At 43.2% G+C, this 27,458-nt stretch overlaps 1 protein-coding gene across 2 annotated transcripts in view; it reads left to right on the top strand.

Annotated features, from left to right (window-relative positions):
* SMG5 (SMG5 nonsense mediated mRNA decay factor) overlaps positions 1-27,458 on the top strand; it is a 47,385-nt gene that overhangs the window by 6,394 nt on the left and 13,533 nt on the right. For both annotated transcript variants that reach the window (XM_074980785.1, XM_074980786.1), the window contains exons 2-15: positions 1,236-1,334; positions 2,760-2,883; positions 5,223-5,379; positions 8,421-8,510; positions 9,524-9,613; positions 11,554-11,632; positions 12,536-12,661; positions 13,524-13,592; positions 15,701-15,909; positions 16,787-16,924; positions 19,690-20,397; positions 24,635-24,804; positions 25,553-25,628; positions 26,616-26,791. In XM_074980785.1, the coding sequence (XP_074836886.1) occupies positions 1,236-1,334; positions 2,760-2,883; positions 5,223-5,379; positions 8,421-8,510; positions 9,524-9,613; positions 11,554-11,632; positions 12,536-12,661; positions 13,524-13,592; positions 15,701-15,909; positions 16,787-16,924; positions 19,690-20,397; positions 24,635-24,804; positions 25,553-25,628; positions 26,616-26,791 (2,311 nt within the window). The remainder of the gene's footprint in view (positions 1-1,235; positions 1,335-2,759; positions 2,884-5,222; positions 5,380-8,420; positions 8,511-9,523; positions 9,614-11,553; positions 11,633-12,535; positions 12,662-13,523; positions 13,593-15,700; positions 15,910-16,786; positions 16,925-19,689; positions 20,398-24,634; positions 24,805-25,552; positions 25,629-26,615; positions 26,792-27,458) is intronic.

Raw genomic sequence — 27,458 nt, 5'->3', positions numbered from 1 at the left:
ACAGAAATGTTAGTGTGTTCAGAATGGATGAGCAATCACAAGTAAGGAGGTTTATGGGAGGCAAGGAATAAGCACCGAGTACAGTTAATAGTCTCAGTGTTGTCGGCAGAATAGAGAAAAGGGGGAGCCAGGAGCTGTATTTTTAAAAAGAGGATGTGAGGAATGATTGAAATGCAGAGAGGTAGGTAGGCTGTTTAGCTGGTGCAGTGGCAGCAAAGTTATGGGGTTGATAGAGGCAGAGGTTAAGAAGATGACCCTAAGTAGCAGAGAGGATTTGATTTGGTCATTGCTAAATTGTGCTTTCTTGAACTCTTCTTTTAGGAATCAATCAGTGAGCTTTCTGCCTGTACTAGAGTTTGCTGCTGATACTCACAAATTCTCTGTCTTGAGTATGGGGCAGCTGGGGAGAATTGGATTGCCTGGTCAGCTTAGTTCAGATCTTCAAATCCTCACACCCTTGGTATGTTACACATTTGGCTTCTTTCCCGAGGACCCTGGTGTTTCAGACAGTGACTCATGAATACAGTTTTTCCATTGATGGTGCACTTGATGTTGCCTAGTCAATGTTGGAACTAGTGCTGGAAAAAAACATGTTTTTAATTCAGGTGTTTAAAACGGTTTTGCCAGAAGCATCAGAATACCTGGCTCTTAGGGAACGCATTTCTTCCAAGGATTTCAAAGTTCTTTGCGTGTATTAATTAATGAATCACTACAACAATAATGGGGAAAGTGAGGCACAATGAAGGTGAAGAAGTGACTTGTCTGAGGTCATGCACCGGGTCAACAAAAGAACAGGAAATACAGGATAGTTGGTCCTTTGCCCCCTCCTGTAATCTCTGAAAACGAATCCCGTTTTGACAATGCTATTTTTCTTCACTGCAGAGAGTAAAAGTTGGAAATATTGTCTCAACAGAAGTCCGTATGATTTAGGTCCCCGGATGCAAAAATATATTTGACTGTCAGAGACACCCAGTAGCTCAGCAGATGAATTCTAGCATAGACTTTATGGTTCCATAAGACCTTTCTTTTTTTCCATAAGCTATTAAGGATAATAGAACTGTTCAAATATAGCACATCAGTTGGTGTGATGTGGTATGGTAGTTGGTTAATGACAGTATGAAATAGGCCATGGTTCTTCCCTCCATGAAGCCAGCATGTGTAGATCCCAGATCTCATGTAAGGCCCTTGCATGTGAATTGCTATCCTGAAGCTCCTTTTTCTGTATCATTTGGCAGAGCGGTGGTGGAGGCAGTTCATAGACTGGATCTCATTCTCGGTAACAAGGCAGCTTATCAGGAAGTGTTCAAGCCGGAGAACATCAGCTTGAGGAACAAGTAAGTTGGGCAGATGCTGTATTTTAACTTTTGCTAGGAGAAATCTACTAATGTGCTGAATTACACATGGCTGTGTTTCAAGCTGTTTCACAAGGAACTGGATTTGTAGTGTCCCTGTCAAGCAAAGTACCCATTTGCTCTTTGCATGTTCACGTTATACATTGCTTAATGCACAGTTGTCCTGGTTCATGACTGGGGCTCTGATATGCTACTACAGAACAGATAAGTCTGCTCCACTGTGGTTAATGATCTGTTTTTATAATTACAGTACCTTAAGCTACCTGTGTATTGAAGGAATTTCATACATAAATGGTGAAACCTGTCTTAAGCTTCCAGGAAAAAAAATCTTGCCTAGTAGAGAGAAGTCTTTATCATGATTGAAAAAAAAAATTATGTAAGCATACAGGGATAGTTAGAAGTGATTGCTTGTTGGGGTGGTGCTTAGTGCTGGTTTCATATTATATAAATTCTATTCTGACAGCACTTCTAATTCCCCTGCTGTGGATATTTTATTATGTGGCTTACTGTAGTGTTTACTGCTCTGTAAAAGTGTCTTGCAAGTTGGATGCTGATAAATAGCTGGTAAAAGTGTTAGGCTAATTGTAAGTGTTGATTTGCTCCCCCGTTTGCATAATTATTATATCTAATTTTAGCCTGTAAGCTTCTTGTGCAGCTCTGAATGCATCACTGCTTAATAAATAAAGTATGTTTATGTCCTTTCTCCACTCTCAAAAGATTTGCAAGGCAGGAGAGTCTGCTACAACATGCAGGGTTTGGATAGTAGCTGGAGTGTCAGAGCTTGGGAAAGTCTTGCTTCTCTCGTCTTCATGAGGCGTGTGTACATTGGGGAGGGAGGGAGAGTTAGTTTGTCCCATGAATCGGCAGGCCACAAACACCCTTATTAATTGTACAGAAGAATGGCTCCCTGCTTACCCATGAGGGGTACACACAGTTCCCTCCAGAGACTGACCATCCTGCTCTGTGCTTCAGCCAGACTGGCCATGAGCAAAGGGAGCAGCTGTCCACACCTTTCTGATGGGCCTGAGCATGTTGCCCAGTCTGAAGTCTGAGTGCCTCAGAGTGCATGGCCACTAGGTGGCCATGCTCTTTCTGTATTGACATAAAAACATGAAGAAATCCTGTGGCACCTTATAGACTAACAGATATTTTGGAGCATAAGCTTTCATGGGCAAAGACCCGCTTCATCAGACGCAATGTAGTGGAGATTCCAGAGGTGTAATACAGGCTCATGAAACAGGAGGGAGTCCCAGTCAAGACGAAGGCCAGAGTTGACGAGCAGCTCATGTGGAGGTGTGTGAAGGTATTAACATCCAGTCGTTCCTTTGTTCCTGCTTATGCATCTGTGGTTAGGTTAGTGAGTACTGCCACTAAATGAAATGCTCAACTTTGTGCCCTTTGTCTCAGGTTGCGGGAGCTGTGTGTGAAGCTGATGTTCTTGCATCCAGTGGATTATGGGAGAAAAGCAGAGGAACTACTGTGGAGAAAAGTTTACTATGAAGTCATCCAGCTCATTAAAACAAATAAAAAGGCAGGTATCTGTGCCTCTGACACAGAAATGTTTGTGCTCTGTGATGTGTTAATGGCTTCATTTGTTTGGAAATGTGGTCTGAGTACAAGACCTGGAGCCAGAAGCTCCTGCATCCTAATCTTAGCTCTGTCAAAGATTTTTTTTTTTCTAAGTTAGGGCAAATCATTATGGCCCTGGCGGTGCAGGTGCAGAGAGCTTCTCTGAATCAGGTTGCTTTCCCTTTCCTTATCTCCATGTGAAGCAGGTGTCAGAATTAATATGTGTATCGATCCAGAGAAATGCAGATTAGTTTCATGCTACAGAAAATCTAGAAATAATTTGTATTATAATCCATATTGTATAGTACTATGTGCATTATGCTGGTGATCTTATCAGATGAGTTTAAAAGGGATTTCATTCTAAGTGGAATACCATACTGGTTTTATCAGATTTTGCTCTGTAGTGAACTGAGGTCTGTTAAGGAGTGAGGATTTACATTTTTTTTTACCAGCTTTGTGTTAATGAATATGGCTGTAGGACCTCCGAGGTGGAGGAAAGTATAGCGAAGAGGTGCTCAGATACCATTGTTCAGATCACAAGGAATATGCTTATGTTTTTTAATAAAGGTTAGGAAAGTGAGGTATGGGAGTATTGTGATTTACCCAGATTATGGTGGTTTTGGGCTATAAAATCATCTAGATTTCGTGTGTGTGTGTGTGTGTGTGTGTGTGTGTGTGTTGGCTTCAAGGTCTTTGCTGTCTAGTGAAACAGCACTGATAGTGCCATCGACTGAAAGTTTTAGTTTGATTTTAGTGCCTCTCTATGTACAGATAGCAATTAATGTAAATATCCTGAAAAATGAATTAACTTTGAGTTGCAAGTGTGAATATATGATCAGATTTAGAGAGCAAGAACTACATGTGTGATCTTTTAGAAGCACAAGTCTTTTAGCTCTTCCATTCTGCTGTCCCACATGAGTAAATCAGATGAATCAAAGAGTAAAGAAAGATTGAAGCTGCTGAGTTGTAGGCTGGGTTATTTGGGATTGTGTCTATGCTGCCCCCCCATCTGCTCCCGGGGGGTGGATGGAGTGTTCATAGCTCAGGTTAAAATAGCAGTGAAGAAGCTGCAATCCTGCTTTAGCAGTTGAGTTCAACTCCAGGAGCTGTATTTAACTCAGGCTGCTCACTTGAATTACAAGCTGGTTTGCTATCTTCACTGCTATTTTAACCCAAGCTAAGGACACACCACTTCTTGCAGGATAGATTGTCTTTTGCAGACAGAATCCAGTTGTTCTGTTGAATGTGGCTGATCAGGGAAGGTTTGATTTTACTACTTCTGGAAACAGTTATTTTGCTTTACCAGAAATCTGTCTTTGGTAATTGTTAAATACCTGTGAGGGTGTTAGTGGCTAAATGCATAATGATGATATAATCAGTGCAGTGAAGTAATTTGTAAAGTTAGATCTACAGGATGAACTTTTCTAATCTAGAACACTCTTGTCCAGCAACATGCGTAATCTGGCATGATTTTAGTTATCTGGACAACCACTTAGCAGAGGTGTGGCCACGTTTTGTGTGGTCCTATAACGTGTGTTTACAGCCACCGGTCCTCTCTCTCAGTGTTCTGTGCTGTTGTTTAGCTATAATTTACCCTAAATGTCTTCTAAGAGCCCAGTAAGCAGTGGAAGTATTGGTGATGTGCTAGACAATATTGACTTCCTGTGATCCATCAAATTCTCTTGTTCGGCACTGGTCAGGTACCAAGAGTACTGGATGAGAGAAGTTCAACCTGTATTAGATTTAGTCCATTTCACTCAGCCAATGAAATATTTTTTATATGGGCATTTTGTTTGCTATCTTCCCAAGCAAATGGATCTTTTACCACTGACTGTCCTTGGGAGAATAGTATGAAAATAAAACTTGTCTTGATTCTCAGCTTGTGTTTTAATTTCTTAATATTCAGTTATTCCTAGTTGTACTTCTGTACGGTGCCTATGTAATTTCTCCTTTCTTGACATTTATACCTGTCAAATATTAGGTATTAATAGTACAGGTTAAATTGTTGGGCAGGGAGGTGAACTGACCTGTGGGAAGATGGCAAACGATAGATACATGTCACAGAGAGGTAGCCATGTTAGTCTGTATCTTCTCAAAACCAAAAAAGCAATCCTGTAGCAATTTAAAGATTAGCAGTGTAGGAAGTGTGTCTGTCCCATGAAAACTCGTCACCTAGTATTGTTAGTGCTACAGGACTGATTTTTGGTTTTGTGATAGTTACAAGCTAACTCTTAACATCCAGAATCTTATCTACGCTGCATTAACAGCCTCTCACCTGTATGCTTGTTTTGTTTTCTACAGCACATTCACAGCCGCAGCACCTTGGAGTGTGCATACAGGACTCACCTAATTGCTGGCATAGGATTTTATCAACACCTTCTTCTCTACATTCAGTCTCACTATCAGCTGGAGCTGCAGTGCTGTATTGACTGGACTCATGTAACAGACCCACTGATAGGTCAGTGCCTGATGTATATTGGCTCATGATTGATCAACAGTCATAAACAGATGGCTCCCCCTTGAAATTACTTATCTCTGTTTCAAAACGCAGAACATGAAATAGTCAGAAAAGGTCCAAAATAGGCTGTCTGCTCAGCTTTTGTTTTCAAGTTAGAACTTTTGATAATGAAAGAAGGGATGGACAATATTCTTTACTGCAGTCAAATTGCTCTTAGAAAATCCTCTAATTGTTAATATTCAAGGGCAGATCTTACAGCACAATTTTGAAAAAGCACTTACCTCTGGCGATAGAGTGAGGAAAATCATGGAGAGCAAACTATAGAAAATAAGAGGCTTTGTCAGAGAATCCCATTGACTGGAGGCATCACTTTTGTATTCTTGGTATTGCTTTCTGACTTTAAGTTGCATTTGTGTGTTATCTCCCTCATGTACATACTGAGACCCTTGGTGCTGTAATTGAATCTGGCAAACCTCTTCACTCCACTGACTTCAGAGTCCATCCACATAGTTCCAGTTGCCAACGTGGAGCTGAAGCTTAGGCTGATATTTGAATAATTGTATTATGGGAAGGAGGAAATAATGAAACATTAATAGAGGCTTTTTAAGGGGAGTAAAATAATTGAGTTAGAAATATTTGCATGTGTCTAGCAATGGAATATTTTACTTGTGTTCATTTCTTAGCTGGTGAAAGATGATTGTATTGGAGTTGGCTTTGAAACATGAGTTTAAAGGCAGATATCCTTAGCAACTGTTGCTGTGAGAAACATTTTCATGGCACTGCAGAGCTAATAAATCCTATTTTAAACTCTAGCAGAATTTGTAGTTCTTGATAAGTGACTACATATGCTGGGGTTCTGCCCTCTAAATTTTTCATGGTGCAGCAAATGCTTGCAATTGAAACAATATAGCACGTAGACGTTAGAAACAGACAGTGAAAATTAAACACACTTATATCATTAAAAATAGTAGATGGGGAAGAGTCATGCAGAATGTAAGAACAGCCACACAGGGTCAGATGAAAAGTCCATCTAGCTCAGGGCCTGGTTGTGTAACAGTGGCCAGTGCCAGAGGTTACAGAGGGAATGATCAAGAAAGTGTGGTTCATCTTTTGTCACCCGTTCCCAGCTTCCAACAAAACAGGCTTGGGACACCATCCCTGTTCATCCTGGCTGATGACCGTTGGTGGATCTATCCTCAGTGAATGTGTCTAGCTCTTTTTGACCTCTGTTACGGAGTGGGCCTTCACAACATCCTCTATCAAGCAGGATGACTGCATATTGTGTGAAGTTCTTCCTTTTGTTCGTTTTAAACCTGCTACCTATTAATTTCATTTGGTGACCCCTAGTTCTCTTGTTATAGAGGAGGGCAGACAACTAAAAATGGGGGAAGTGGGAGGAGGCTAATGGCAGGGTGGCATACATGAGGATTATAGAGCTACGTGGCAAAAGCATTTTGTAGATTCACTGTCAGTTATAGGCACAAGATTAAAGCCAGCATATTGATGTGGAAATCCAGCATTGCTTGAGCCATGACAGCTCTGCTTTCACCCACCTCTGACAAAGGGTCTTTGAAAACCGGGACATCAACACAAAGCTCCTTGTGTACCATGCAGTGGTTGTTCCAATGCTAGTGTATGCATGTGAAACCTGGACAGCATACGAGCATCATCTGAAGGAACTTGAACAATATAATCAATGCTCCCTCATGAGAATCCTAAATGTCTCTTGGGAGGATAGGCACACGAGATACTAGAATTATGGAAGAGTCAAATATGACCAGCATTGAAGCCATTATCATTCAACAGCTTCATTGAACTGGTCACATAGTTTAGATGTCTGATCAGCGCCTTCCAAAACAGATTCTGTTCCCCGAGTTGGAGGGAGGACAGAAGAGCATTGAGGGGGCCACCAGAAGTGATATAAGCACAGGCTGAAAGCACATATGAAAAAGTGCAGCACTGATGTCGACACTTGAGAGGACCTGGCCCAAGACTATCTCCAGTGGAGAGTGGTAATACGTGAGCGGGTGGTGCAATTTGAGAGGTCCTGCCACGGTGCAAATGAGGAGATGTGGAGAAGAAAAAAGCATCAAAAACTGCCCTGCACCCTTCCATTAGCTACCAGCACCTGCCCCTTTTGTGATAAGACCTGTGGCTCCGGAACTGGGCTGGTCAGCCGTCCATGGACTCAGAAATAGGAGGGTGACATGAAGATGTCCTCCTTGTTTTATTGAATGACAGCCAAGAAGAAAAATATCACGCAATAGCAGTAAATAATGAGAGAGCATTGCTCACTGGTCACTACTGCTGAGAAAGGTACTGATGGAAGATTTTTTTTCAAAAAATCTGTCCTGATGAGACATGTCCCACCTGTGACCATCACCTCCAGGAGTTAAGATGACTTCATGCTTGATTGTTTTAGTTAGGTTTAGATCGATTGATTGGACCCTCTTTTGTTGTTTCTGCCACTTTCCAATGACTGAGTTTTTTTTGTTTTTTTTTTTCCTGGAGACCTTTCTCCATGTAAAACTGAAGGGGCTGTAGATACAGAAATATATTTTGTTCTCTATCCCTTTCATCCATCTTATCCCACCCTTCCCTCATTGTCGATCATCTCTTCTCTCTTTTCTCTCTCTCTCTCCTTTTGACAGTCTCTCTCAGCTTGCCTAGTATTGAATGCCCACCATATTTCTAGTGGCTTGGAAGTAAAAGTTTAGGCCCTGACATCAGATGAGTGAACTAGCACTGTTAATAATTTCTATGCAACAGTGCCACATATTGCCCTGGGGGGCATTGGGGTGGCTTAAGAAAGTGATTGTGCAAGACTCAGACAGACCACAATCTGATAGCCTGATACAAACCTGCACTGCGCTAACCTATAATACATCATGGACAAAAGCTAGCAATCTGGGCTCAGTGTGTGATCTTTTATTTACATGCACTTAATTGTCATGTGTCTCATGAAGAAGCATAGGCTCCTGCTATCTCTTTCCAGCAGGCTTCACCCACGGGTATGTTACGATTTGGTATTTCTCATGTAGGCTGCAAGAAACCTGTGTCTGCATCGGGGAAAGAAATGGAGTGGGCACAGATGGCATGTCATAGATGTCTGGTTTATCTGGGAGATTTAGGTAAGAGCAAAGTTTTCTTGCAGCGGGACCTTTGAAGTATAAAGGCTGTTGCATGCAGTCATCACTGATAATTCCTTGCAGATATGGGTTTGTCTCAGGTCTGTTGCACACTTAGAATTTAGATGAACATAGTTGTGTTGCTCTGAGGCCCGGGGAGCAGGAACATTCGCATTTTTGTGAGTCCCATACCTGTGCTGACCTAACCCCAGTGGGTGGAAGAATTCTTCCACCAGCCTAGCTCCTTTTTCTCACAGAGGTGGCTTTTCTTTCGTGATGAAAAAACCCATTCCACCAGTGAAGCAGGGGATTGTCTGGTATAGCTATGGCACTGTGAATAGTATAGACAAACCTTACATACTTTTGTCACTAACAGATTAAAAGTGAAACCCTTTCCAATAACAGATCAGTTTTAGAATGTGGTGGTTATGTCGTAGGGTATTTTGGGTGGCAATCCTTTGCTGTACAAAAACATATATGCCCTGGCACTTCAGAGTTATTAGAGTGTACATGGTGAGTTGTGTCCACTGTTGTGCCCATGTTACAGAGCTTGAATAGTGCATGTAAATGAGAATTCAGCACAACAGGCAGAATTCTAAACTGAATTCAGTGCAGGGTAATAAAGACAAAGTGGTGGCTTTTAATAGCTAGTATGAAACATGTTCACATATTAGTCCTTTCTGTAATGGACTTGTGTCTGTATCTCACAGTCATGACCACAAGCAGTGAGTATGACATGATTTGATGTCTTGCTTGAATATCTCTGTGCACATGTGAAGGAATAAACATAAGTGAATGTGCATGAATAACTTAGAGACAGAGTGGGAGAGGTAGTATCTTTTATTGGACCAACTTCTGTTGGTGAGGGAGGCTTTTAAGCAACACAGAGCACTTCTTTAGGTCTGGGAAAGGTACTCCAGGCATCGCAGCTAAATACGACATTGTTCCCTTTTTGCACTGGGCAACACCAGGGCACAGCCTGTGCTTTCTATTGCTCATGATGTGTTTCTTTTCAGCTCGCTATCAGAATGAGTTAGCAGGTGTGGACACAGAACTGTTGGCTGAAAGGTTTTACTATCAAGCCCTTTCTGTTGCACCACAAATTGGTAAGTAAATTGCCATGAATTCTGAGGCCTTTTTGAACAGTAACATGACAAAAACAATAAGGCCTTAAGCCTCTCGTGACAATGACTGGAAGAAAGCACTATAGCAATTGCTTTTGAGAGATTTGTTTTGTGACCTTGTTACAATAATCCTCCCTTATGAGACTTGCTGGCAAAGCAAGGAAAAGAGAGCATCTCTGCTTTCACTTCCAGGGTGACTTTGATTTATCAGGTAACTTCCTTTCTCTAGCCACATCGTGCATAAAGGTTCAAATTTATATGAAGAGATGGCGTCATACTTACCTAGCTCAACTAAAATCCAGCTGTGTGTTGCTGCTTTTGCAGAGCACTGTTGCTAATACTACTTTTTCTTCTGATATTATCCCACATGCTCCTTTTTTGATTTACAAGCAGTTACTTTATGTAAATGTAACATAGTTGGGAGACTGGGGGTCAGACTCCTGTGTTCTGTTGCAGGTGTACCACTGACACCTATGGGCAAGTCTCCGAACATTCTGTGCCTCAGTTTTCATACCTATAAAATGGGGGAAGTTTTGCTACTTTGTAAGGTTAATGCACATAAAGCACTCTGAGCTTCTCAGATAAAAGGTACGATAGAAGTACAGGAACTTATTTAATAGATTTATTCTCTAATGCCTTTTAAATAGTTGCGGTTAAAATTTAGTTTTAGTTTCTGTAATGCTCTTGTCATACTCTCCATTCATTAATAGAGAACAAAATTGATACAAGGTCAGTCAGTGATTCCAACTCTCTTGAACATTCAGACTGTGTTAGCTGCTCTGAAGAGCGTGGTCTGGCAGAATACCCTGACAGGTATACCAGGTCTGACACCCTGAGTTTGAGAATTAAAAATGAGGGCCTCTAAGGGTGTGTCTTCACTACCTGCTGGGTGAATGAACAGCGAGCAGTCTAATGGGGGTTGATTTATATAGGCACAGTACTAGACATGATAAATCGAGCACTCTCCCATCAACTCTGGTACTTCACTGGAATGGAAAGAGTAAGGGGAGTTAATGGGAGAATGTATCAGCTCAGCTTATTGCGGTGAAGATATCGCAGTAAGTAGATCTATGTACGTTGACTTCTGCCACGTTATTCGCATAGCTGAAGCTGTGTAACTTAGACTGTCACCTTGTAGTAGTGGAGACTAGGCCTGAATATGCCTTTTGAGTACTGCATAGATATGGAAATATAAGAAGCTTTAATTAAAAGCCTCAGCTGATCTCAGTTGTGGGCTTCAAATGTGGCTAAAGAACCTGAGCTAAGGAGATGCTGACAGAATAAAATTAAACCTTTGACCTGCACTCAGAAACAGTCACTGCAGATCATGGAGCACGTTGTGTAATGAGCCTCCTTTGAGAGCTATTGTTAAGTGAACAGCTGCGTTCAGTGGAAGCTAAAGCTTTTGAGTGGTCCTTACAGGTATGTTTGCAAAGGATACAGTTTCAAAAACACAGTGTAAAGCTTTTTCCTTCTTGAGTTGTTGCTTTGGGTCATGTCACCCCCTGCCCATATGAATAATTGATATTGATGAAAATTTATGTTGCATGGTAAATCTACATAGCACTTTGACAAATGTTGATAAGATGATGTAGCAATCCAAATTGGACAGCACCGTGGTTTAGGAGAGAAGGGGACATGGGAGTTGTTGATGATGAGGAGGGCTTGCTTAAAGGAGAAAGGGGAGCAAGTGGAGGAGGGACAGGAAGATGTTAGGGTAGCATGAAGCAGACTGGTAAAAGATGAAGGAAGCAAGTAGCCAAAGCTGCTTCCTCTTGGCTTTGTTAATGTCCTTTGTATCTGCTGACTCTTTGCACCTTCTGCCATGAACAGAAATGTAGTGAGATGTAAAGGGTCTTCTTACTTGGGAGATGTTTGGAATAACATGGGCTAGGTCACTTTCCTTTTAATTTTCATGACAGGGATGCCCTTTAACCAGCTGGGGACACTGGCAGGGAGTAAATATTACAACGTGGAAGCTACCTACTGCTATTTACGCTGGTGAGTGTCTGCTGCAGAGCGTACGGAGGCTGGAGGGAGCTGATTCATCCTCATTTCCCTTCTAGTCATTGTGCCAGTTTACATCCTTATTCCTCACATGTTGCTCCGTTTGTTTGCGCAGCTGCTGTTAGTGGGAATGCTGAAGGAGAGAGGTTGTGAAGGTTCCCTCCCAGACAACATATACTGGGTCCCGGGGCCACTGTGCCAGTGGTTTAATAAAAAACATGAAGGGCCACATTTTAAATGATGTTCAGACCTAGAGACAAAGACAGGAGTGGAGTGGGATTTTCAAACACACCTAGGTTTTTCTAAATGGGTGGGCAAGTCCTGCAGCGTGATGGGCTACTGCCGCCTGTGTGCCTCACTTTAATTTACCCAGGGCAAGGAGAGACTAGTGCACACTAATCAAATAGCATGTCTCCTTTTAATAAGGCTTCAGGACCTGAGTAATTAAACAGTTCATAAGGACTGTGCTTTAGTTCCTGAACTTCAGGAGCACAGAACGAAGCTGCCAGGTAAGCCAGCTTCCAAGAGCCTGAAAGAAAACTGCCACCACCTACTCACTGCAGCCTGCATGGCTTCTGTTCCCTTCCGTCTTACTCAGCTTCCTGTTTAAATAGCTCTTAGTGTGGGACAGTCTCCTTGATTACACCCAGGCTGTCTCTGCTTTTGGCTCCCGCCTACCCCTTAAAGGGGAAGTACATGATTTCACAGTGTCTGATGGCTGCTGAAGTCCTTATAAATCAATCGCCCCAGCACTTATGAAAATCTCACTTGGGACCTACTTCTGTGTTAAGGTGCCAAGATACCTTTAAAATTTGCAGCCCAGTCAGAGTCACGGAAAGTAAGAGGTAAGGATCCCTACAAAAACACTAACCTGTTTGTAAAATGTTGGTATCTTAGTATCCAGTCTGAAGTGTCCTTTGAAGGTGCCTATGGAAACCTGAAGCGGCTATATGACAAGGCAGCCAAAATGTATCACCAGCTGAAGAAATGTGAAACCAGGAAACTGTCTCCAAGCAAAAAACGGTAAGAACAGGAACTGAAGAGGGTGGTATTGGGACAAGACTTGGAATGAGATAATCAGTAGCTTCTTTTAGGAACAGGGCACTGGGTATGATTCCTGGGAATCTGAAGAGGCAGTGAGTGTCTGGCGCACACATCCAGATCAAGTCAGTAGCCAGTCAGCTTGTTGCTGTTTGATATTTTTTTTTATGCTCTCAGATTGGATCCCGCTTTTGGCCTCTCTAATGATCATCACAGGAAAAGAGGCTAAGGACTGACTAGGTGCAAAGGTTGAGTCCCCCTCTCATCTCTAGAGCTGATTGCCGCATATCAGAGTTCAGACATAGTGGTGGAGTGGAACAAGTAGGAAGCTTGCGCTGCTGCTGCCTATGTATGTCCAGCCTGTGGACTTCAGTCTCCAGGGCTGCTGTTCTGTCACAAGCACTAACTTTCACCTTACGAAACAAAAAGCAGTAGGAGTGTAGGGTCTCTAGCATCAAGTAGGTATTGAGAGACCTTCGAATTAGCTCAACACTTTACCATAATCCACAGTTGTTCACTAATGCTTCGTGTTAGCAATGCAGCTGTTTCTTTTGTTTTAAATATATCATTGCTAGTTGTGTTTACTGCTGTCTTTGCAGGAGAAGTTCATGTAGTCATCACCCATCTAGTACACCAATATTCATGGTGCATTTAGTAGGAAATCAATGGTGTGAATAACGCTATCAGATTAAGTGGGCCTTACCCATGAAAGCTCATTACCTGTTAAATAAAATTGTTAGTCTTTATGCTGCTACAGGACTGCTTATACGTGAACAAGAACATTGCTACTCTCTTGAAGCCAAGAGACAGGATACTCATTTCTCTGTTTCTGTTTAATCTTTAGATCCAAAGACATTAAAAGGTTGCTGGTGAGCTTCATGTACCTACAGAGCCTTTTGCAGCCAAAAAGCAGGTATGGGTACTATACAGTCTATCTCTTCTGTAGGTGACGTGCAACAAACGTTAGAAGTGAAATGATTTTCTTTGTATCCTTGTCACAAAAGCAAAACAGCATATATTAGTTATGTCTGTGTTGAGGCTTTCAGTCAATAATCACAAATGTCTGTCAAGTCTTACAACCCCTCTGTGAGGGGAGGAGAGTATTGCCGTCTCTACAGAGAAACTCTGCACAGTGGAATTAAAGACCTAAATATCTTTTTTGCAAATACTTGAAAGAGGGTTACGAGGAGGAGGGAGAAAAATTGTTCTCCTTGGCCTCTGAGTATAGGAAAAGGAGCAGTGAGCTTAAGCTGCAGCAAGGGAGGTTTAGGTTGGACATTAGGAAAAACTTCGTAACTGTCAGGGTGTTTAAACACTAGAATAAATTGCCTACGGAGGTTGTAGAATCTCCATCACTGAGATATTTAAGAGCAGGTTAGACAGGCATCTGTAGGGGATGGTCTAGATCATGCTTCGTTCTGCTGTGAGGGCAGGGGACTGGACTTGATGACCTCTTGAGGTCCCTTCCAGGTGTAGTGTTCTGTGTTTCTGTGAATAAATTATTTAGGAGTGTTGCAAATGTAATGTTTGAGAATATGTAGACCTTGGGAGGTCTTGACTCCCCAGCTCCTCAGTCTCACCTTGGTGTTTGTAGTGCCCCTCGGAGGCCAGGTGTACAGTAGACCTTAAAGTTGATTGTAGATATGCAATTTGAGCTACAGCTATTGCGGAGCTGAAATTGACGCATCTACAGTAGACTTATCTGGCCACCCTCAGTGAGGGAGGTCGCTGGGAGAAACTCTTCTGTTGACTTCCCTCACTGCTCGCAAGATTGAGGAGTACAGGGATCAACTGTCGAGCCCTGATAGTTCAATTCTGTGTGTCCCCACTAAGCGTGTGAAATCAAACCCCAGAAGATTGGCCCTGACCAGGTCGATCTTCTGGGTAGCGAAGACGTACCGTCAGTGTGTTCAGATGCTTTGCCCAGTCCCAGATCTGTGTTCCTATGGGGGCATTGGCAGAAAGACATTGATGCAGAGTTCCCATATGCAGAACCATGGAACTGTTCATTAAGTTCAAACACCTGTACTCTAACCTTGCAAAGAGGAAATAATGATGTAACTTGTTGGAATAAGTGGAAAGCTTTGTAAAGTTGAATTGTTCTCTTAGATTTTCTGTCTCTTCAGTTGTCTTCAGGTACCACTAAATTAACATTGTAAATACTGCTTGATCCAGACTAATTTCTGTCAGGGAGGAAGGGGGGTAATACACACACGGCTTAGTTTTTTGCCCATTTTAAGGGACTGATTTGTTGACCATGAACTTACAGTTCACTGTTACCCTGAGGCACATTCAGAGGGAGGTGTCTGTGTTTCAGGATGGGAGAAGAAATAGAGCTCCATTAATTGCTTGTATCTGCTATTCTGTTGAAGAGGATTTGCAAGACCTCTGGCAGTTGGTTTCTCTGTAGGAGCTGGGAACATCTTGTAATCCACTGTATTGATTCCCATAGTGTTTCCTCCAAAGCAGCAAAGAGCTGCAGATGATTCTGGGGTGTGTGTGAGATTCACAGAAGGAAAAAAGATTGAACCCAACATTCCCTGTAAGCCATGTGCTTGGGCAGCTGCTTGGGAGAATTTCGAATGCCGCCCAGCTGATTAGCAGAGCGCTTACATCTGGGTTTTTTGTTTCTTTTTTGGTGGGGTATAGCCACACTGGTGGTAGCTCAGTCATCACTCCAGTCACTTACAAGATAGGACAAGGCACTGGGGAATATACCTGTTAAAACTCCCTTATCTGTCACTCTCTCATCCCTGCAGCCATGGGGACCTGGCCAGGATGCCCCGCCAGCCCCATGGCTGGCATCCAGCTGAGGTTCAGAGCCCCGCTGGCAGCCACAGCCATGGGAACTCCTGCTGTGGGTAGAGGGAACTCAGCAGCCCCATGGCTGGAAGCTGACTGAGGCGTGGAGCCCCGTCAGAAGCCCCAGTATCCACTTGAAAATTCCACTTGGTAGGAGCTTGAGACTTAACTTGCTACAGGGCATTTGAAGAGTAAATCTGTTTTTCCTCCCATGTTAAGCTCTGTGGACTCTGAGCTAACAGCTCTTTGCCAGTCGGTGCTGGAGGATTTCAACCTTTGCTTGTTCTACTTGCCTTCTCCTCCTAACCTGAGCTCAGCTAGTGAAGATGAAGAGGAATATGAGAATGGATACTCCTTCCTTCCTGACCTCCTCATCTTCCGCATGGTGATCATCTGCCTAATGAGTGTCCACAGCCTCAAAAGGGCAGGTAATCAGTGCATTAACCACAGACACTGGTAGTGATACAGCTCATTGATTTGTGAGGTGAGAGGAGGACAGCCTCGTAGCACATACATGCTGAAAAAGTTGACCCGTCCGTTCTGATTAATGACCTTCCATAGAACAAGGAATGGTCCCCAAAATGTAGGTGGCAGGGAGAGAGTCCCATCCAGCTCTGCTGTACCCCCAGCTTCACTGTGGCTCCTGCTGACGGTCCAAGACCCCTGGCTCCCAGCCCCTGGGCGGGTGTGATCAAATTCCATTATGGATAAGTGGGGCCAGTGTAGAAGTAGTTTGGGATCCACTGGAATAAGAGGACCTACTTTATGCAGATTAGTTTTAGAACTGGGTAACTCCTAGGGGTCCTCTTTTATTCCAGTGGAATAATGCCACCTTGAATTCATGGATTGAAGTTTTTTTCAGGAAGTGGTAACCGCCTGAATACTGATCCCACTTGTCACTGCTGTGTCCCATGCAGTTTGACAGTGAATCTTGAAATGTAGTTTAGGGCATGTTTTCACTGGATCCATGGGCAGCAATCCAGCAGCAATCAATTTATCACATGTAATACAGACGCAATAAATTGATCCTCGAGTGCTCTCCCGTTGACTCTGGTACTCTACAAAAACAAGAAGAGTAAGTGGAGTTGACAGAAGAGCATCAGCTGTTGACTTACCTCGGTGAAGTCACCATGGTAAAAAGACCTCTAAGTACGTCAACTTCAGCTACGCTAGTTGTGCAGCTGAAGTTTCATAACTTATGTCAGTGGCCTGGGGAAGCGTGGACAAAGCTTTAAATTGACATCCATTTTGCTGCGGAACTTGGTTTTTCTGTTCAGTTCACCTCACTGTGCTGTCTCGTTGCAGGTTCCAAACAGTACAGCGCAGCCATTGCTTTCACATTGGCCCTCTTTTCTCATCTGATAAACCACGTCAATATTCGCCTGCAGGCAGAACTGGAAGAAGGGGAGAATCCAGTTCCAGCCTTTCAGAGCGACGGCACAGGTAAGAGGAGCAGGGTGGTGAGTATGGTGTTGGCTCAGGCTGTTTCTCTATATGTGGCTACCATGTCGCTTTCCTCAGTGTGTTCAGTATGAGATTAGTAGTGCAGTGCACAGCTATGGATTCACAGAGCTGAGTTTGAAACGCTTTGATCTTTTAATACCAGGCTGGAAGTACCAGGCACAAGTAGCTTGCTCGCCCTCAAGGGGAAGGAAGTCCCTTCTCTTGCTCTGGAGTACCCTGTTCTGGAATAACTGCTCCCATAAGAAGCTGCCAGAGTAATGCCTGCTCTGGGTTCCAATGTGGCCCACAGAGAAGCGGTGGTCTGAGGGGGGCACTCATACTAACTAGAGGCATTGCTGAAATGTTGAGCAGCAACTTTGGTTTTCCCAGATGTGAGCGAAGTGCACATCCTCTCTTGTAACACTTCCCTTTGATCCTCGTTCATTTCAGTGGTATAGCACAGGACTCTTTTGAACAGCTTTTAAAACTCTCCATTGGCTTTGCTGGAGCTGAAGTCTTGGTCCTCATCTGTGCAGCTCTTGCTACCTCCTCTGAGCACGTGAATGGTTTATGTGACAAGGTTGCCTGATAAGGAAGGGGACTGGACTCTTCTGTTCTTCTCGCATGCGTCTACTATTTCCCATTTCATTATCTTACAACTCTTGCAAGAGATGCCTTCCTGTTGTCTAAAACAGCCATTCTGTATCTCTTTCCAGCTCATTCTTCTGCATGTCCACTGAACATATGGCAATGAGCTTAATCTGAAGCAAGAAAGATCTAGGTTAGATATTAGAAAAACCTTTCTAACTGTAGAGATAGTAAAGATTTGGAATAGACTTTCCAAGGCATTTGTGGAATCCTCCCCATTGGAGGTTTTCAGGAATAGGCGGGACAAACACCAGTCAGGGACAATTCTAGGTTTGCTTGAGTCTCGATAAGTGCATGGGGCTAAACATGATGGCTTCCTGAAGTCCCTTTCAGCCCTGAATTTCTATCCTTGTAGGATAAATAAGAGGTCTTTAGCCACCAGCATTGCCTATTGATCAGGCTTTTTATTGTTTTTCAAGTCAGTTTAGCTTTGGTGAAAGCTGAAGTTGTAAATTCTGAATTTCCGTTCTTCTAACAGCAGATTTTTCTTGACCCGAGTGATATTCTTGGAGATTGACCTCAAACAGGAGTCTCCAGTTTATGATCAGGGATAATTGGGATGATGTACTGACCCCTAATTAAAGATAGGAATAACTTAACTCATTCACTTGAGGTTAATTCTGTGAAAAGTTACTGTGCTGAGAACTTAATCACTTGCCTTAAACAGTTCCACTAAACACATCCAGAATAATGTCTCAACTAGCTTGAACAGTAGCAGTTGTTTCTCTTTCGACTGACTGCATGCTTACATACTCTTTTGTTTCTGCAGAAAAATTTAACTTCATATTTCCTTCTTTTGTTCCCTCCTTTTTTTCCATGCTCAGTGGAATGTTTCAACCTGTACCTTGCCTATCCCTTTAAGAAAATTTCCACATACTGTTGTTTGGCAGTATTGTTTATTAAGCTATTGTATTTATAAAACCTGTGCAGATTATTTCCTGCCCTTGTTTAGAAATAAAACAAGGTGAGTTAAGCATATTAAGCACTGTCGATCTAATAAGGAAGGTGGATTAGACCAGCTCACTCCAAGATTGAGAGTAGCAGTTAGGTCTTAATTTCAAACTTTCTGGCATGCATGCAGTTGTCTTTCCCTTTTGCTGTATTGTCAGCAATCTGAATATAAATGCACACAACATTATTTTAACTAGAAAGTATAATACAGGCTTGTTTTTAAACCAAGATTTTAGCTGGGTTTCAACTAAGAAGAATTAGCCTGTGGTCAGAGAACTGAATTCTTGGCAGAAGAGTGCATTTTGATCAGTCAGTGAATTTTTTGGTGTTGCTAATGAAGCATGTATTCCTCTCTTGCGAAGGACTGTTAAGAGGTAAAGTTCTCACTGTACTAACAGTGTGAGCTCTTTCATTGGAAGGCTGGGCTGGGAAGAAAGTGGTTTTGTATATAAATGAATTTTGTATTGGGATAGCAGTTGAAGCTATGTAATGACCTATCAGGTACAGCTTGGACAACATGAATTTAAGCTTATTTAGATCTAAGCCTTCATAGTTTGGCCTTGACAGACTCCGGCTACGTCTACACTAGTGCAAAACTTCGAAATGGCCATCAGGAACGTCCCTGCTCATTGAATGCCAGGGACTGGGGCTGCTCTGGCTGTGCTGGAGTGCGCCCCCCCACTACCTGTGGCAGTGCCAGAGCAGCCCTGGGACCCTGGTGCGCTGCAGGTGGGGATGCTCCACCCTGGCTAGATTCACTCTGGTCTCCTGTGTGCTGCGGGGTGGGGCTTGCAGTGGCTGGAGTGGCCTTCTGAGCCACCCCCCTGCCCATTTAATTGGCTAAACAGTTAAACCTACCAGTTAAATAGGATTTTACTTCCCTAGTTAGTAAATATAACTAGGAGGTAAAGGAGGCGTCTGTAACTGAGCTTATATGTTTCTATGTAACTGAAGTTTGGTCAGGGTGTGAGGGTCATCTCCCTTCCCTTATTGGTGCTTAGACTGACCCATTTGTAAAGTGGGACTGTCTCCCAGGGCTGCCACGAAACATCCTCTGATGAAAGGTGCTGTAGAAGTGAGGCGCAGCCCTTTCTCCAGGCTTGGGGTTGGTCACCTGGTTGGGTTCAAAGAGTTCTAAGGGGTTTTGTTTCGGGTGTCCCCTGCAGATGACCAAGAGACCCGGGAGCCTGTGAACTCCATTGAGAAGGAAGCAGATGCTGACTTAGCCAACCACCGGCCCAGTGATGAGCAGAGGAAGGAGGACAGCAAGAAGAGCAAGAAATACTCTCGCCTCTCGTGCTTGCGCCGCCGGCGCCATCCCCAGAAGGTGGATGAGAGCGACCTGAGTGAGGGCTTTGACTCTGACTCCAGCCAGGACTTCACAAAGGGCAGCGATGGCTCGGAGAGTGGCTCAGAGAAGAGTGACGAGGAGGTGGAGACGGCCTTTGATGTGGAGACGGACTCAGACATGAACAGCCAGGAATCCCGTTCTGACCTGGAGGATATGGAGGACGAGCCAGGGGAGGAGGGAAGTGGACGAACCAAAAGCATGAAAAACGGGGCCAAGGAAGCATTAAATGGCATGGAGGGGAGCGGGCTGGTGGACTCAAAATGCCTGAATGTCTCCAAGACTGAGAATTCAGATGCTGCAGTTAATGGGCCCGGGTCCATGGGCACTAATGAAGCTAGCATAGCCAGCAACCTCCAGGCCATGTCCACCCAGCTGTTCCAGACCAAACGCTGCTTTCGGTTGGCTCCCACCTTCAGCAACGTCCTCTTGAAACCAGCTCCTGAGCCAGCTGCCTTGAAGGAGGTAGTGGACAGCAAGCCTTGTATCAATGGGGATGTGGAGAAGCCCAACTTCCATGAACAAGGTCAGGCTCGGTACTGGTTTAAAAATATATTTACTGGCATGTGAAAATACACACATAGCTATTACTCAATCATTATGTAGCCGTCTTTTCCAGGAGTGAAACTCATCCTTCTGTGACACATTGTGCACTACTTAGGAGTCCCCATTGTCAATCGTGACCCCATAGTGTGAAGTGATGCACAGAATTAGGTAGTAGGGTGGAGATGCTATATAAATTAAGAGTATATTTATGCTATAGACATGGAGCCTATGCTAACTTGGTTCTCTTGTATGGACTCAGCAGAAACTAGTAGGAGTTTTTGCTGGGATAGCTTTGCCCCTGCTCTGCACAATTTTGGCTAAGCCAGCGTAAGCACTCTTCTGTTGGTAGAGTTGAGTCTGCGCGGCGGTTTTGGTGGCACAGCTGCGTTGGCTAGGGACTGTGGATTTTCTCACACTGTTCGATGGCATAAGTGTTCTGACAATAACTACACACAGCAAAAGAATTGTGGTCTGTTCCCTTTACTGAAAAGGAGGGCTCAAATTTCAAAGTTTGGAAATATTCTTACAAACTGTTCAGAAAGAACCATTCTGCTTGACACTCATCTCTGACTTTTATGGTGCTGTGAAAAGCAGATTTACCACTATTCTTCTGTTACCCTGCACTGTGGAATCACTGTGACCAGTACAAAGAATGTATAAAATGCTGCCGTTTTGTTTTGCAGTGTTCCATACTTGATTTGCAGTAGAGTAAAAGTCTGCAGAAAGTGAAGGCTAATGTAGAAACCTGCTATTAATGTTTAATGCAGATATAAAGTCATCCGCCTGTCTATAAAATTAATCTTAGGATCCGTATTTCTTTTCAGTGCTTCCCGATTAAATTCATTGCACTCACAAAGCTAAAGGTCTCTTCAGTTTCCAGTGCCGCAGAGTCTAGCTGAATTTGAAATGTTGGCTGTTTTTACTGCTGATTAAATCGTGACCAGTCTGTGATTGGAACTTAACTGGCAAGTTGGAGGATTGAGGCAGATAGAATCCAGGTGACTCTCCCCTACCCATACTAGCTGGGTGAGCTCTGTAGAGTTCACAGAAGTGAAAGCTTGTTTATGTCAGTGAAAGTCAGCAGATTTGACTGAATTACATTCAAGGAGCAGAGATGTGGAGAGAGAAGGGCAATTTCTATTCTCTTCATGCAGCCATAGCATCACATCACTCTCTAGGCTTATAGGGCCAGATTCTAACTTCAGATGCACTGTAGATGGCACTGCAGATTTAGTAAAGCAAGACAGTGGCATGTGTTAGTCAGCTAAAATAACCTGGGAAGGAACAGCTTGGAAAAAAGAGACCGTAAGTGCATTTTCTGTATCTCACATAAACCACTTGGGTCAGTCTGGTCTTGTTTGTTAATCATTCCTTCCCTCTTTTGCATCAAACCCACTTTCCACAGCTGTGCAACTCTGTCTTTGCCTGGGCTAGATTTTAAAGGTATAATATTAGATCACGTTAGCTAGCTTGAGCTAATCAGTTCATCGTAAACTCTAGCCAAGACAAGGCAGGCTGTACTTTAGCCTGCTAAATCTGGAGATTTGGAAGGTGCTGGATCAAGCTAGCTAACAATCTAATGCCACAGTATTAAATCACACTGGCATTAACCCACCTCAGAGGGAACTGCCTTTAGTTCTTCTTGATTGAAAATAGGCGGGTGGGGAGAGGAGAAATTTCTGAAGTAGGGCTAGTTAAGGTGGGAGTTAACAGGCCCTTATTAGACATTTCTTCTTGCTCAGCAAGCAAAGCCTTTTGGTTATAACAGTGATTTAAGACACAAGAGATTTTGGTTGAATAGAATTTTATAATCTGTAGCCTATTTCAAAGCAAAGGGTATTTTTTTTGTTTGTCCCCCACCCCCCACCAATTCCTCTTTGTGTTCACAGTCAGTACAGGGAATGATGGGGGAGTGGGTTTGATGCAACATTCAACTTCCCATAGGTCAGGAAATTCCAAACTTTTGGTTTCTGTTAGCGATTGTAATCCTGTCTTCTCCCTCCGCATGTTTCTTTAGTATTTTATATTGCATTTTTAGGCTAGGTCTACACGGCAGTGTTGTTTTTCAGTAAACTATTCCAGAAGAGCTATTCTGCAATAGCTTATTTCAGAATAACACTGCTACACACAAAATGCCTGTTGAAATAGCACTCAGCGATTTCATAATAGAGTCTACACGCACAATAGGACTATTTTGGATTAGAGCAGCTGGGCGCGTTATAGCTTATTTAGAAATAGTCCCTATGCCCTGTCTACACAGCCCCTGTTCCAAAGTATCAGTTTCAGAATAGGTGGTGTTCCTCGTAGAATGAGGTTTCCCAACTTTGGAATGAGCCATCCATTGTTTTGAAATTTATTTCAAAATAGCAGTTGGGTTGCGTAGACTCTCGCAAAGTTATTTCGGAGTAGCACCTGTTATTCTGAAATTGCTTTGGTGTGTAGACACACCCTTATAGTCCTGCTCATACTAGAGATCCCAAAGTACTTCACAGGTAATATATGTGGAGAGGGAGTGCGTCCACTAGTGGTGTGAAACAAGGTAGCCATTTAACAGCACTGCAATACTTTCTCCGTTTGAAAGGAAAAGAAGTGCAGTGCAGCTAGGAAAAGGGAAGAATAATTATTCTGTTGAAGTTTTGCTTTCTGTGTGCAGCGGGGCCATGCAAGTGGTGGTGTTGCTGTGGAAATGTGAGCGTTGAATGAATTTCATGATGTTTTGTACTTTTCCATTGCTTACTGCAAGGTTGAATAAACCTGTGTGTCTTGCTTTGAACTTCTCTGGCTCGGCTGGGCAAATATGTAAGGTCAAACCCCTCCTGACTGACTGACTGCCTTTCAAACAATGCTGCAGAACGCTAAGTGGCTTCTGACTATGTCAGGGTTGGCTGCCTAGGAAATGGGTCACTAGTTGCTGGTATTGATGGGTAGATGAAAGACTATTGCTGTATTAATGAGGAGTCATGTTTGTCTAGTGCAGTGGTTCAGTTCTCATTCATTTTCCCTCCCACCATCCCCAGCAGACCACTTGAAAGTTGCTGAATAGCTCAGTGGACTGCTTAATGATCTTTCCAAATGTAGTTTGTGGGGCCCTGCATATCTGCCCTGTGTATCTGCTTCCCGGGATAGTGGAGCGGATACCTGCACAGGACTCTTCCCTGCTGGGCAGAATGCAAGGGGACACCAGGGCAGGCTCCTGCACTGCCAGCGGGGAAAGGCAGAAGCTGCGTCCTAAATCTCCTTGAGTACCTCTCCGCCCACTGCCCTGGTGATTACTAATGTGCAGAGCCCCTCAATTTGTAGGCAGTGAGAGTAAAATGGTAACCAGCTTGCTTACAGGATAACACAGCAAGCACGGGCAGGTAGGGAATTACGTGTGTGAGAAGGGAGCTGCTCTTCAAGCCACTAAATTTATTATTATTGGTATTATTGGAGTACATAGGGTAGTGGTTCTCGCTCAGGTGTGCGCAGAGGTCTTCTGGGGTTAATTCAACTCTTCTACATAGTTGTCTAGTTTTACAACAGGCTAGATAAAAACACCAGCAAAGTCAGTTCAAAGTAAAATTTTATACAATGACTTGTTCACAATGCTCTGTATGTGGAAATCTAAGAGCAATATTTATATTCCAGTCTATTTATTTTGAAAATTATTATTTTAATTCTATGGTGAAAATGAGAAAATAATCAGTTTGTCAGTAATGACATGCTGTGAAGCTTTTGTATTTTTATGTCTGATTTTGTAAGAAAATAGTTAAGTGAGGTGAAGCTTATGGGCCTTCATGACAAATCTGGCTCCTGAAAGAATACCTTATTTGGAAAGGTTGAGAGCCGCTGACCTAGGACATCTACCCATGGTCCAGGGCCCCTGGGTGGTGGGAGCCATCCAGACAGTATATACCTTTTAGGCAGGGACTGTTTTTTATTCTCAGTATTAGAGAAGAGAGAACAGATGAATAAATGTACGGACAGGTGAGTACGAGGATATAGTGAGGCTATACTGGTCAGCGTGATTAGGATGCAGCCTTCCAAGGGAGAGTGTAATGCCAGTCAGAAAACTGCTGTTGTAGGTATGTGTGGATGATGCAGGGAATTTTGAATCATCTTTTCCTTACCATTCCAATGGTGACTCCCTTAGGTTCTCCCTATAAATATGGTTTCTTACCAGATCACCACTTGATATAAAACCCATGCAAACCTTGCTTTTTTCTTTGTTGTTTCAGATGACTTGTCTGACTCTGAAGAGAGCATCTCCAGTAACAAATCCTGCAGGAACGAGAGATCCCTGCAAGAGAAACTAGAGATCATAACCAATGAGGGCCTGCTTCCAACTGTCAAGGTGTTTCTGGACTGGTTGAGAACCAACACTGACCTCATCATCATGTGTGCCCAGGTGTGGGGTTTTGTTTAAATGTCAGCATCTCGTAAGTGACCATTTGGGTGGCTGTGTTGTGACAAGCCTCCCTGTAGTTTCTGGCAGATACGTCGTTTCACTTCCTGACAAATTGTTTTTTTGACCTATTGTGTATTATTAAACAGATCCATGTTGCACCTCACATGTAATATGGCCTTGCAAATGTTAAATTTGCTAAGCGCTTTGGGATCTTTTGGGATGAAATGTGTTATTCATAATCTCATAAGTGGGTTACTTCCACTCATTTATGTTAGCTTCTGCCTTACAAATGAATTTTGGTGATGAAGGAACAGAGAATTCAGGGTTATTAAATAGCTCTGAGCTAAAAACAACCTCATGTCAGGACAAGAATTATCTGTTATGATTGCTGTTGAGTCTTCTGTCTGTTTCAACAGCTCACCAAAAAGAGAGAGGGTGGAGGGTAGGGGCAACTGCTGGCAAGGGCAGGTGACTGGGCAGCCACAGCCCAGGGATTCTGTTCTTGACTCTGTGATAGTGTCTTCTTTGAACAAGTTGATCTTGCCTCTCTACTGTGGTTTCCACCTCCATCAAATTAAATTAAACTCTCTCTCATAGGATGTTTAGGCTTAATTATATGCAGAGTGCTTTGAAATATCCATAAGGTTCTATAAAAGCCCAAGGCATCCTCATAATTATTTGCCTCTGTCTTGACTTGGAGATTTGAATGGCGATTTATTGTGTGGCCTTCTTATGTTTTTTTTTGCAGAGCTCTCAGAGTCTATGGAACAGACTCTCTGTGCTTTTGAACCTTCTGCCTTCAGCTGGAGAACTGCAGGAGCCAGGTACTTCAGGAGCCCATTCTTTATCCTCCTCCCTAGTCCTCCAAATTAACGATAAGTGTTCCTCAACCTTTTTTTTAAAATAATGTACACGCCTTTCAAAAATGTATAATATATAAGTACCTCCAGACTTTTCTTGTGTGCCCCTAAAGACACATGTACCACTGGTTGAGAAACATGGTCCTAAGATGATCTGAGGTCTTGAAACAAGCACCGTTCAACCTTTCCCAGATGACTGTACCCTTTTCAGGGGTCAGATTTGTTTTGCATACCACCAAGTTACACCTCACGTCAAAGCTATTTCCTTACAAGATCATGCAAAAATATCACAGCAGATGACTACTGAAAACTTGCTGACTTTCTACTGTCCTATTATCAACTAAATGAATTGGAATAGAAATGTTGTACTTATTGAGACTGTAAAAACAAGTCATTGTCTGAATGATCTTTTAGACTGTGCTGATTTTACTTGTGTTTTTTATGTAGCCTGTTGTAAAACTAGGCAAATACCGAGGTGAGTTGAGGTACCCCCTGGAAGACCTCGGTGTAACCCTAAGGGTGCTCATACCACTGGCTGAGAAACACTGAACTATAATGCTCCCTGCACAGATGCAACTTAGTTTTTCAAACCTAGTTCGTGGTGTCTGTAGCTCATTATCCTGCAGGGTGAGAGCAACTCCTCTGTTTACAGAGATGACTGAAAGGGGAATCAGGCTTTGTCTGCATTAACCTCTGGTGTGTTTAATCTTGGTTCAAGTTAGTTACACCCCGTGGGGAGAGTCAGTGTACAGAAGCAGTGTGCTTGATTATAACACATACTGACTAAAACCTTAAAACAGGAAGCATGCATTAGACATTCTCATGTGATCAACATGCTCGAGCTCTGAAGAACATAAAGCACTGCAAAAAATTTTCTGATTGTTGCCGTCCTGGCATGAGTGATGACCAATCACATCTTACTGTTTCTCCTTCTCCACCAATATAATCTAGGGCTGTCTCTGGGTAACGAGATCAAGGACTTACTGATTGGCTGTGAGCTCCCAGACCTGAGCACCAACTTGCTGCTTCCAGAAGATGTGGCACTCCGTAACCTGCCTCCTCTGAAAAATGCACACAAGAGGTTTAACTTTGAGCAGGACAGACCCGTGCTCTCAGCAGTGGAGGAGGTGAGGATAGGCGAGCTCTGGATTCTTGGTCCTGGCTGGGTTTGCTTGATAAAAAAGATTTCTCATACCTTGAAAACGCAGAATGAGTGGGAAAGCGTGCCCCAAACTGAAATACATTTGTGAACCTCAGGATGATTCATGTTGCTTCTGGCTCCACCCCACTGTCGGGCACTGTCTGGTAACTTTCCTTCCCCCTTAAAGCAACACAGAGCTGCAACCTCTTGGCTTCTTTGCTATGCTTAACCCTTCATTCTCCTTGACTGAATAAATCAGTGTCATCAATGCCCCATCTGGGATGAACCTTGCAAAATCTGCAGGCTACTTCCAAGAGCCCAGTGTCAGTGAGGACAACTGGCAGTTACACAAGAATGGGCTTTGTGCCATATTTATGCACAGAACGGCTCTAATTAGTGCAGCTGCAGAGTAAAAAGGCTGGGATTGTTCCTGTGAAGGGGAAGATGAGACATTTAGAAGAGAAACAGTAGAGTAGTGGTCAGTCTAATTTTGTTTCAGCAGTCGCTGAACTAGGTAAGGACTTGGAACACATTAATGTTTGTCCACCTTTGCTAAGTGATTTTTTTTTAAATCTGGAAGCTGCATTTATGAAATCTGATGTTCCAGGTTGATGAAGCCTGGGCAGAATTCTTGGAAGTCTCCTTGTGTTTCG

Source organism: Carettochelys insculpta, chromosome 30 (genome assembly GCF_033958435.1).
Source record: "Carettochelys insculpta isolate YL-2023 chromosome 30, ASM3395843v1, whole genome shotgun sequence".
Classification (NCBI taxonomy): Eukaryota; Metazoa; Chordata; order Testudines; family Carettochelyidae; genus Carettochelys; species Carettochelys insculpta.
Note: the sequence above shows the minus strand (reverse complement) of the source record. Positions and strands in the feature narration are given on the sequence as shown.